The sequence below is a fragment of the Nansenia antarctica genome (genome assembly GCF_963989245.1).
Source record: "Nansenia antarctica genome assembly, chromosome: 5".
Lineage (NCBI taxonomy): Eukaryota > Metazoa > Chordata > Actinopteri > Argentiniformes > Microstomatidae > Nansenia > Nansenia antarctica.
In genome coordinates this window covers 76,230,675-76,243,174 of record NC_137690.1, presented here as the reverse complement: position 1 = coordinate 76,243,174, position 12,500 = coordinate 76,230,675, and the positions used below count along the sequence as shown (strand labels likewise).

Below are 12,500 nucleotides of genomic sequence, written 5' to 3'. Positions count from 1 at the left end.
CCTTTAACTTCTTGCCATCAGCCCTTAAATGGTTGGACTCATATCTCAGTGACAGAAATCAGCTAGTCCAGATAAACAATCAGCGCTCACCTACCATCATGTCTTGCACCGGGGTACCACAAGGCTCCATACTTGGCCCACTCTTGTTTAGCCTATATATCAACGACCTACCATCCGTCTGCCCAGAAGTGCATGTACAAATGTATGCTGATGACACTGTTTTGTATGTGCATGACAAGAACAAACACCTGGCAGCTGCCAAACTTAGCTCTGCTATGGAAAAGGTCACCAAATGGCTCAACAGCTCTTGCCTCCAGCTCAATGTTAATAAAACTGTAGGAATGTTCTTCTCCAAACAACACAATATGACCACGGCAAACATAACCATTTCAGGGCAAAACATTAGTATAGTTCCGTCGTTCAAATATTTAGGGATCATCATTGATTCAAACCTGACTTTCAAAGAGCACATCAAGAAAGTGTCTGGTAGGGTGAAGTTTGGCCTGGCAAACTTCAGGTACATCAGAAGCTCACTGACCATGAGTGCTGCCAGACTATACATGGACGCATCAATTATGTCGCACCTCACATATTGTTTGACAAGCTGGGGCCCATGCATACAGCACTTCCCTAAAGCCATTACCACCCTATACAAGCGGACCCTTAAGGGTCATGGACCAGAAGCCAAACAGCACACACTACTGCACCATCCTAGACAAATGTAAATACCTTAGCTGGGAAGACACCATCAAATACAAAAACATCTGTCTCATCCATAAAATTCTGCATAACAAAGCTCCTCCCCGCTTAACTCTTTCATAAACCAGCGTGACCACAGCTTACGGCCCACCAGAAGCACTCTCGTGGCGACCTTATAGTTCCATTCAGGAAAAGCACCTTCAGTAAGCAATCCTTCTCAGTGATAGCAATAGAAAACTGGAACTCACTACCCAACCAACTCAAAGACATACATACTTACTCCACCTTCACAACACACATGAAAGCCTGGCTGACACAGAACTATACTTGTCCTCATTAATCCTCTCTGTGCTGCCTCCCCATAATGCCTTTTTTTTGTATGTTTTGTTTTGTTTAATGTTTAACTGTTTAACTGTTTGTAAGTGCTTAAGTTGTGTGGCCTGTAATTGTCCTGTGGCTTCTATGTGCTTGAAATGTCGCTGCCCCCATAAGTGTGTATGTGGTGTTTGTTGTAGCCCCCTTCAATCACCTCAGCTTGCTTACGTGTGTTTTTTGTCAAGTGTGATGTTGGGGTACCTTGTCTCAGCCACGTGTTCTTAGAATTTTTAAATGTTTTATTTTAACTAATGACGTTACTTTTCAGGGATGCCATGTTGCAACTGGCCGGGGACTTCAGCTGAAAATTAGCCGACTAGGCTAACGCTGCCTTTTTTACTATATTTTATATGGTTCATGTATTAGGATTGTCCTCGATATAATAAACTAATAAACTAAACTAAACTAAACTGTCTGTCTGCTACACCTGATCTCTGTCTGTCTGCTACACCTGATCTCTAGCTGTCTTCTACACGCCCCCTCCTCCCCCCCACCCCCCCCCCCCCCCCCCCCCTCACCTCCTTCTCCAAGGGCTCCTCCCCTCCCCCCCCCCCCCTCACCTCCTTCTCCAGGGCCTCGCCAGCCTCCAGGCCTGGGTCTCCCCTGACCAGCCTCAGGCGGTCCAGCTGCTGGGTGTGCATGCGGCTGGGCAGCAGGAAGCAGAGGGGGAAGGGGATGTGCTCTTGAGAACCAGCGCCAGCGTCACGTCCACGTAGTTCTTACTGTCCAACCACTGCTGTAGATCTGAGGAGAGAGAGAGAGAGAGAGGGATGAGGAGGAGAGGAGAGAGGGGGGGAGGGAGGGGGGGGTGAGGGGGGGGAGGGAGGGAGAGAGATGGATACTGTCCAACACTGGCTGTAGATCTGAGGAGGGAGAGAGAGAGAGAGGGATGAGGAGGAGGACAGGAGAGAGGGGGGAGGGGAGGAGAGAGGGATGAGGGGGGGAGAGAGGGAGAGAGGGAGGGAGATGGATACTGTCCAACCACTGGCTGTAGATCTGAGGAGAGAGAGAGAGGGATGAGGAGGAGAGGAGAGGGATGGAGGGAGGGATGAGGAGGAGGGAGGGGGGGGAGGGAGGGAGGGGGGGATGACGAGGAGAGAGAGAGAGGGAGAGGGGGAGAGAGGGAGAGAGATGGATACTGTCCAACCAATGGCTGTAGATCTGAGGAGAGAGAGAGAGAGGGATGAGGAGGAGAGGAGAGAGGGGGGGAGGGATGAGGAGGAGGGAGGGAGAGAGATGGATACTGTCCACCCCACTGGCTGTAGATCTGAGGAGGGAGAGAGAGAGGGATGAGGAGGAGGGAGATGGACAGTGAGAGAGAAGGGGAATCTTACCGTCCCACCCACTGGCTGTAGATCTGAGGAGAGAGAGGGATGAGGAGGAGGGAGGGATGGAGAGAGGGAGGGAGGGAGGGAGGGAGAGAGAGAGGGAGGAGGAGGGAGGGAGGGAGGGAGGGAGAGAGAGAGGGAGGGAGATGGATGGAGATAGGGAGAGGAAGAGAGAGAGGGAGATGAACACAGAGAGAGAGGGAGATGGATGGATAGATGAATAGACTCCAGTGTAGGTGGGGGGGATCAGGGGTCACACCAGGGGTCACACCAGGGGTCACCAGAGGGTGTGGGGGTGGGGGGGGCAGAGGGTGTGGGGGTGGGGGGGGGCAGAGGGTGTGGGGGGTGGGGAGGCACCTCAGGCGACTCCATGGTGGTGCCCTCCCTCCCTCTGGGGAGGGGCTTCTCTCTCGTGCGCTCCGATCGGAACTTCAAACTCCGGGAAGCGTATAGGAGGCGGCACCTGCGTCTTCATCAACCAGAAGTGGTGCTCTCAATTCACCACAAGAGAGTCTGTCTGCAACCCTGACATTGAGCTGGTATGTTTAAGCCTCAGGCCCTTTTATCTTCCTCGAGAATTCGGGGAATATTGTACTATGTACAGTTTACATTCCAACCGAGTGGTAATGCTGCTAAGAGCAGCCAGCGCGATAGCAGACTGTGTGCACAGACAATTGAAACGCAACTCCTGAAGCACCTTGTTTTTATTGCCAGGCGACACTGTAAGCTTGAGTCTGCGCTGCCTGGATTCACGCAGTATGTTAAGTGTAACACGCGAGGTGAACGAATCCTTGATAAATGCTATGGCAATGTTAAGGACGCCTACACTGCCAGGGCTAAACCCCCGTTAGGTAACTCCGACCACAATGTTGTCCAGCTAATTCCCACGTACCACGTATAAATCTCTGCTTAAAAGTAGCAAACCCCAAGTTAAAACAGTTCATGTCTGGAATGATGATGGCATTGAAACCCTAAAAGGCTGCTTTTCCTGTACCGACTACGGTCTGGACCTTGAAGAGGCTACTGACACTATTACAGATTATATAAAGTTTTGCAGAGATAACGTGCTACCCCTGAAATCTATAACTGTGTACCCTAACAACAAATCCCATATCACGAAGGAAATCAAAAAGTGCATAGTTCAGAAAAGAATTGCATTCAGGAATAAGGATCTTTTGGCCATGAGGAACATCCAAAAAGAACTGAATCACAAATTAAGGGGGGCCAAGAGGAAACAGAAAGAGACATTTGAATCCCACTGCTCTTCTATGAACACTAAAAAACTATGGGACTCCATGAAACATATGACTAACATGGCCCCAGCTAAAAGGTGCCTTAGTGTCCTAAACGAGGGTGAAAAAGCCAATGAACTTAACCATTTTTATGCCAGGTTTGAGACTGCCGACTTCTCGATGGAGCAAACAGTGGCTCTTCAGGCGCTGCCTGAGTTGGAAGCAAGTATCACCATTGAGCAGCGCGAGGTACAGAGACTGTTCGCTAACACCCGCCCTAGAAAGTCCTCTGGACCGGATGGCATCTCTGGGCTCATGCTAAAGTCCTGCAGTGAGGAGCTGGCTGAGGCCTGGTGTCCTATCTTCCAGAAGTCTCTGGACTCTCACACTGTTCCGTCCATCTGGAAAGACGCTATCATTATTCCTGTTCCTAAGAAGGCTAGCTGCAAGGAAAATAATGACCTGCGACCAGTCGCTTTGACATCTGTTGTAATGAAATGTTTTGAAAAATTCATTATATGTAAAGTGAAAAATGCAGTCAGTTGCTCTCTGGATCCTTTTCAGTTTGCGTATAGATGTAACACAGGCACAGATGATGCAACCTCAGCCATGGTGCACTTCATATCTAAGCACTTAGAGGACCCTACCTACTATGTCCGACTCCTATTTGTTGATTTCAGTTCTGCTTTTAACACGATACAGCCGCACCTTTTAATTGAGAAGTTAAATGGGCTTAATGTCCCCCCCCTCATTATAAAATGGTATCACTCCTTTTTAACTAACCGCACACAGCGGGTCAGTGTTAATGGCACTCTTTCGGAACCCAGAACCATAAGCACTGGTGCTCCACAGGGTATAGTCAGTTCCCCCGTGCTCTTTACTTTATACACAAACGAGTGCAGAAGCACCTACCCTAGCAACCGCATCATAAAATTTTCGGATGACACTGCCATCCTTGCTTTAATCAAAAAGGACAGTGACCTAAATGACTATTATTCTGAAATCCAGAGGTTTGTTAAATGGTGTGATGTTAACTGCCTGGTTTTAAATGTTAAGAAAACTGAGGAGATGGTGTTCGACCCCAGAGGTGTTGGGGACCACAGGCCTGTGGTCATCCACAAACAATCCATCTCTCAGGTCGCCTCTTACAAATATCTTGGGGTTTTCATTGATAACTCACTCACCTGGAGCACTCATGTAGACAGCCTTTGTAGCAGATTACAACAACGACTACACTTCCTACGCCGCCTTAGAGTTCATGGTGTTGACCCAAAATTTATGCTACTTTTCTACCAGTCTGTCTTAGAGAGTCTCATCAGATACGGCATTACATCTTGGTTTGGTAACCTATCTGTAAAACTAAGGTCCAAACTGGTCCGACTGATACAGACTGCATGGAAGATCATAGGGGTGAAAGACCACTCATCCCTGCAGTCTATTTTTGAACAGGCTACTCTCAGACAGGCTAGTAGAATTCTCATGAATCCCTCCCATGTCCTACATGCAGAGTATGAACTGCTGCCCTCTGGGAGGAGGTTCAGAGTCCCTCGCGCTAGATTAAATAGATTTAAAAATTCTTTTATTCCCGTTTCTGTTAAACTTTTAAACTGCACCAGATGAATGTAACTTATCTTGCTTATCATTTTATTTCCACTCTTGTTTTAATCAGGTCTGCCTTCTGTTTGTGTGCTAATATCCTGTATTGTCTGTTGCTCTTTGTTGGCTGCTGTGGGGTGTAAGCCCAATACAAATTTCCCAGTGATGGGACAATAAAGTGACTCTTGACTCTTGACTCTTGACTCTTGACTCCCTCCCTCCCTCCCCTCCCTCCCCCACCCCCACACCCTCTGGTGCTCCTCTCCCTGACTCTCTCCCTGCCCGACCGGAAGGTTGGAGGTTCAACCCCCGACTGAGTCTTACCAACAAAAACACTCCCTCTCCCCCTCCTACCTCCTCTCCCCCTCCTACCTCCTCTCCCCCCTCCTCCTCCCTCCTCTCCCCCTCCTCCCTCCCTCCTCTCCCTCCCTCCCCTCCCCTCCCTCCCCTCCCCTCCCTCCCCTCCCTCCCTCCCCCCCTCCCTCCCCTCCCTCCCCTCCCTCCCTCCCTCCCTCCTCTCCCCCTCCTCCCACCCTTCCCTCCCTCCCTCCCTCACCAGAGCAGGCAGCAGTTTCTCCTCCAGTAGAGAGATGAAGGCCAGGGTGTCGGCCGCCTCCTTGGCTGACAGGTCATAGTCAGCGTTGTACTTCTGAAAGACAGGAGAGGGCAGCCAATCAGCAGACGTACATGGGAGAGGCAGCCAATCAGCAGACGTACATGGGAGAGGCAGCCAATCAGCATAGACGTACATGGGAGAGGCAGCCAATCAGCATAGACGTACATGGGGGAGGCAGCCAATGAGCATAAGATAAAATAAAAAACACACACACTGTCTGTGACTGCTGATGGCACTCGTTCTCACGGAAGGTTTTACTGACTGTGACAAACAAAACACGGTGCAGCAGCTTTCAGTCACGCTGCCGCATGCTCCTGGAACAAACTCCCTGAAGAAATCAAACAGGCCCAAACCCTTAAAATATTTAAATCTAAGCTAAAAACCTTGTTTTGCAGCAGTTATGAATAAACACAAACACTTCTAGCAATGTCTTTTATCCATTAACTATTGTCTTATTGAATGTATTTACTTCTTATATTTGGTTTTATTCATTGTAATTTTTATTTTCTTACTATGCTCCTCTTGCTGTATTTTCGAAATAATAATAATAATAATAACTTGGATTTGTATAGCACCTTTCATAAAACCCAAATAACCCAAATGCTGTATGTAAAGCACTTTGAATTGCCCCTGTTGTATGAAATGTGCTAAATAAACTTGCCTTGCCTATGACTGAGGTATAGTTGATTCACCTGTGACGCACCTGTTAGTAAGTGTCTCTAGATCAAAGTGTCTAAATGCTAAACTACGTAAGTGTGACATGTAGAAGATGGACACCAGCCAGGCGGTTGTGAATGTTTCCCCCTGTAAACACCTCAGACACATAAACACACACCTCCTCCCTCAGACACACACCTCCTCCCTCAAACACACACCTCCTCCCTCAGACACACACCTCCTCCCTCAGGCACACAAACACACACCTCCTCCCTCAGACACACAAACACACACCTCCTCCCTCAGACACACACTTCCTCCCTCAGGCACACACCTCCTCCCTCAGACACACACCTCCTCCCTCAGACACATAAACACACACCTCCTCCCTCAGACACACACCTCCTCCCTCAGACACACACCTCCTCCCTCAGACACACAAACACACACCTCCTCCCTCAGACACACACCTCCTCCCTCAGGCACACAAACACACACCTCCTCCCTCAGACACATAAACACACACCTCCTCCCTCAGGCACACACCTCCTCCCTCAGACACACACCTCCTCCCTCAGACACACAAACACACACCTCCTCCCTCAGGCACACACCTCCTCCCTCAAACACACACCTCCTCCCTCAGACACACACCTCCTCCCTCAGACACACAAACACACACCTCCTCCCTCAGACACACACCTCCTCCCTCAGACACACACCTCCTCCCTCAAACACACACCTCCTCCCTCAGACACACAAACACACACCTCCTCCCTCAAACACACACCTCCTCCCTCAGACACACACCTCCTCCCTCAGACACACAAACACACACCTCCTCCCTCAGACACACACCTCCTCCCTCAGACACACACCTCCTCCCTCAGACACACAAACACACACCTCCTCCCTGAGACACACACCTCCTCCCTCAGGCACACACCTCCTCCCTCAGACACACACCTCCTCCCTCAGACACACAAACACACACCTCCTCCCTCAGACACACACCTCCTCCCTCAGACACACAAACACACACCTCCTCCCTCAGACACACACCTCCTCCCTCAGACACACAAACACACACCTCCTCCCTCAGACACACAAACACACACCTCCTCCCTCAGACACACAAACACACACCTCCTCCCTCAGACACACACCTCCTCCCTCAGACACACACCTCCTCCCTCAGACACACAAACACACACCTCCTCCCTCAGACACACACCTCCTCCCTCAGGCACACACCTCCTCCCTCAGACACACAAACACACACCTCCTCCCTCAGACACACACCTCCTCCCTCAGACACACACCTCCTCCCTCAGACACACAAACACACACCTCCTCCCTCAGACACACACCTCCTCCCTCAGACACACACCTCCTCCCTCAGACACACACCTCCTCCCTCAGACACACAAACACACACCTCCTCCCTCAGACACACACCTCCTCCCTCAGACACACACCTCCTCCCTCAGACACACACCTCCTCCCTCAGACACACAAACACACACCTCCTCCCTGAGACACACAAACACACACCTCCTCCCTCAGGCCTTTATACAGCAGCACAGCAGCACAGAGACCTGCTGGAAAACAGCGTCTGCGGCCTAGCCCAGGTTATCCAGGCAGAGACCAGCAGAGAGCTTTACAGAGGGGAGGTGAGGGACTTTATTTGGTTTATTTTGAACCTTCAAGAGCAAACTACCTCAGGGGAGGGGAGTCTCACTCCTCCTCCTCCTCCTCCTCCTCCTCCTCCTCCTGCTCCCCTGCTCTCCCTGTCTACTTCCTCTGGGCCAACACCCACTACCCATAAACCCCTCTGCCAAGACCCATTACCCATAAACCCCTCTGCCAAGACCCATTACCCCATAAGCCTCAGACTAATAACTTCAAAAGGACACGACTATTAAAAACTATAAAAACATGTTGCAGAGACTCATTAACTATGTACCAACCTGTTCTCACGCTGAGCGCCTAACCGCTAACACCAAACAACCCTCCTAACTGTTATCTAAACCATGTTTGTATCAGGGCCTATATCAGGGGAGGCTGGCGGAGGTAGAACTCAGAGGACGGGCTCATCCTTTCCTCCAATGTCTACCTCCACCAGCCTCCCTGGCCTCCTGTGTACTACATACGCTGCATGACATTTAAAACATTATTCCAACTTTGCCAAGAAGACCTGAGTCCTTTAGACAAACCGTCATTCACAGAGCCTAGAAACCCAGAAGCCTTCCTCAGTGTGCAGGCAGCCATCAGAAGCATTATGGTCTGGCCGGCACACGGACGTCAGTTACCCTGGTGATGGACATCCATGAAATGGCTCTGGACGTCAGCCATGTAGGTAGCGTTTAATGTTATAGCTATGTTAATAGGGGCCGGTTGCATCGGGGGGGGGCAAACAAAGAGTGACGTCACCTGTTTCCTGAGGTGGAGGATGATGTTACTGGGCTTGGAGATGCTGGGTCCCTCCCCGGTCTTCAATGCTGGCAGGGTGCCTGGAGGGAGAGAGAGGAGGGGGTGAGGAGGGGGGAGAGGCCAGGTGAGGAGGGGGGGAGAGGAGGGTGAGGAGAGGTGAGGAGGGGGTGAGGCCAGGTGAGGAGGGGGTAAGAGGAGGGTGAGGAGAGGTGAGGAGGGGGGGAGAGGCCAGGTGAGGAGGGGGGGAGAGGAGGGTGAGGAGAGGTGAGGAGGGGGGGAGGGGCCGGGGGACCCCTGGGGTTGAGAGGAGGGCGGTTCAGTCTTGAGGTAACAAAGGAAGGGTGTTGAGAGTCAGGAAACGTCAGGTGCTCTGAGACCCTACGACATCCTAGCCCGTGACCTCTGACCTGCTAGCTGGCGACCTCTGACCTCTGTGCTACTAGAGACAGAAGTGGGGGAGAGGGACTCGGGCTTGGGCTTTAGAATTAGGGTTAGAGTTAGGGCTAGAGTTGGGGTTACAGTAAGGGTTAGGGTTAGGGCTAAAACCGCAGCTGCAACTGTACTAGCTGAGGAACATAATCAGGGGTGCACATAACTGGTGCGCCAGTGCGCATGCGTCGCCAAAATGCATGCTGCGCGGCAGATCAGCCGCATGAACGCGCCCTTGCGCACCAACAGCTGGAAGCGCTGGGAGAGGAATTTACTTCCTCAAAATCCAACTGCTGACTGCTGACTGCTGCATCACTGCAAGCCCCACTAAGTAACTATTTGCCGTCCCCTCAGCCGAAGGCCCGACGAGTAATCCATCACAACAGTTGACCGACGACGACCACGGCGACTCCCCTCACGAAAACATTCGGAAAGTATCGTAACTCGTACTTTCATTCCGCGTATCGCACGGTTATCACGCCGCCACGTGAAAATTCAGTCCCGAACGACTCGTCGCTAAAAGGAAAAACAACACCAATGGACACGTTTCTTTTCACTGAAGCTTTCAAACGTTCAGACGTTTGTTTTACAGCTTCATTATCGCACCTAGACCCCTGACCCAGGATATGGTTGGGAATTCTATTAGAAAAAAAAAGACTTTGTTGCACAATCAAAATAATGAGCTATTTAAAGTGATGGCCTACAACATCCTCTACCTATGGTTGAAATTGAGGACAGTGATGACAGCAGTCAAGAGAGCAGTGATGATGATGATTAAGCTTGTAGCATAAATAAATGCTTAGGCTGTAACTTTTTGTTGAAAAGTTGATTTCAGTGTTTACAGAACAGAGCAGTGCTTAAAGAGATGTCAGTTGATTTCATTGTGTTTAAAGAACAGACATTCAGTTAGTGCTTAAAGAGATGTCAGTTGATTTCATTGTGTTTAAAGAACAGACATTCAGTTAGTGCTTAAAGAGATGTCAGTTGATTTCATTGTGTTTAAAGAACAGACATTCAGTTAGTGCTTAAAGAGATGTCAGTTGATTTCATTGTGTTTAAAGAACAGACATTCAGTTAGTGCTTAAAGAGATGTCAGTTGATTTCATTGTGTTTAAAGAACAGACATTCAGTTAGTGCTTAAAGAGATGTCAGTTGATTTCATTGTGTTTAAAGAACAGACATTCAGTTAGTGCTTACAGAGATGTCAGTTGATTTCATTGTGTTTAAAGAACAGACATTCAGTTAGTGCTTACAGAGATGTCAGTTGATTTCATTGTGTTTAAAGAACAGACATTCAGTTAGTGCTTAAAGAGATGTCAGTTGATTTCATTGTGTTTAAAGGAGTCTGACAGACGTTCATGCTTAAAGAGCAGTCATTTGATTTTGCATTTGTTTCTTTTGTTTTGCACACAATCATTTGTTCGTTCATCTTTATTTATGAATAAATGTCGTTTTGCTAATATAAGTTATCCATGTATCCCTTTTTTATCCATCCTGTGGGACGGGTCGTGACTCGCGAGCTCGGGGAGCACCAAGCAGCATCCCTAGGTGCTCCTCTGAGCACTGGCCCCAAAAAGTAATGTGCACCCCTGAACATAATGACGCTTTAAACAGCGATGTGGTTGGCGATCAGAGAGCTGCTCTGTGACCAACACATCCGTCCGCTCTGGGTGTTGACATGGTGGTGGGGCGCCCCTTCCTGAGGGGGGACCCCGGCACCGCAGGGCCCCGACCTTACGACCTTTGACCTGACCTCTGTGACCCTTTCCTGTTCCAGTCAGGGAGTTCCTCTCCATCTTCCTGCTCACTGAGAGGAGAGAAACTCTCTCTCTCCCTTTCTCAACTCTCTCTCTCTCTCCCTTTCTCAACTCTCTCTCTCTCCATTTACATTTTTACATGTTTGGCATTTAGCAGACGCCTTATTCCAAAGCGACTTACAATCAATACATTTGAATACTAAGCATGTGAATCAGCAGTCCACCATTCGTGGCAGGAAGAGTACTCTAGCTCGGGCCCGGGGCCACTGATAGAAGGAGAAACCTTCTTCTATCACCTTCTTCTCAAACCTTGTTTTTCTTTTTTTATACTGGAGGAACAGAGAAACAGTACAAGGGGGGCAATAGAAGTTCTTAGGGACACAGTAAAGGGGAAAGCGGGTGTCTTTAGGAGACGTAGTGCTGAGGGGCAGAAGATGTCTCAAGAGGAGCAGTTAAGGTGTAACCTGAAGAGGTGGGTCTTCAGTCTACGACGGAAGATGGGTAGTGACTCTGCCGTTCTGACAGCCGTGGGGAGCTCATTCCACCAGCGGGGAGCCAGTGTTGTGAAGAGACCATCCCCCCCCTCTTCCCTCCCTCCCTCCCTCCCCCCTCCCCCCCTCCCTCCCTCCCTCACCTGTGGGGCTTCTCCAGGGGTTGGTGATCTTGTGGACTCTGAGTGGAGCTCCAGCAAACTTGGCATAGGTCTGTGAGGAGAGGAGAGGAGAGAGAGGAGGAGAGGAGAGGAGAGAGGAGGAGAGGAGAGGGGAGGAGGAGAGGAGAGGAGAGGGAGGAAGAGACAAGAGAAAAGGATGAAAACACACAAAAAACATCTTGACTAACTAAGTTGTTTTCCAGACGATACGTTCGTGTCATCGAGAGACGAGCCATCGCCGTCCGTCTTCCACAGAGAACATCTCTGACAGCCCTGAGGTAATCTGAGATAATCTGAGGTAATCTGAGGTAATCTGAGGTACTTCTGAGGTCATTCTGAGGTCATTCTGAGGTCATTCTGAGGTCATTCTGAGGTCATTCTGAGGTAATCTGAGGTCATTCTGAGGTACTTCTGAGGTAATCGGCGCATATTTCTTTCTAGAACAATGTGAGGCCTTTTCTCCTGCCAGAAGAGGAGATTATATCTCATTAGCCTCGTTAGCCTCGTTAGCCTCGTTAGCCTCGTTAGCGCCTGGAGCAGCCAGGGCCGAGGGCGGCTCCTTCAAACACAAACGTCTCTGTTCAGAAACCCCAGAAGGAGGGATGGAGGAGGGATGGAGGAGGGATGGAGGAGGGATGGAGGAGGAGGGATGGAGGAGGGATGGAGGAGGGATGGAGGAGGGATGGAGGAGGGATGGAGGAGGGATGGAGGAGGGATGAAGGAGGG

General features: G+C 49.9%; 1 protein-coding gene across 1 annotated transcript in view; it reads right to left on the bottom strand.

The window, feature by feature from the left end:
* Positions 1-12,500, bottom strand: part of LOC308158405 (thrombospondin-3b-like) — a gene marked incomplete at both ends in the record, with an annotated part of 57,945 nt that overhangs the window by 34,852 nt on the left and 10,593 nt on the right. Inside the window, 6 exon segments of the mRNA XM_080531993.1 lie at positions 1,635-1,760; positions 1,763-1,809; positions 1,812-1,818; positions 5,787-5,879; positions 8,937-9,016; positions 11,757-11,826. Of these exon segments, the coding sequence (XP_080388119.1) occupies positions 1,635-1,760; positions 1,763-1,809; positions 1,812-1,818; positions 5,787-5,879; positions 8,937-9,016; positions 11,757-11,826 (423 nt within the window).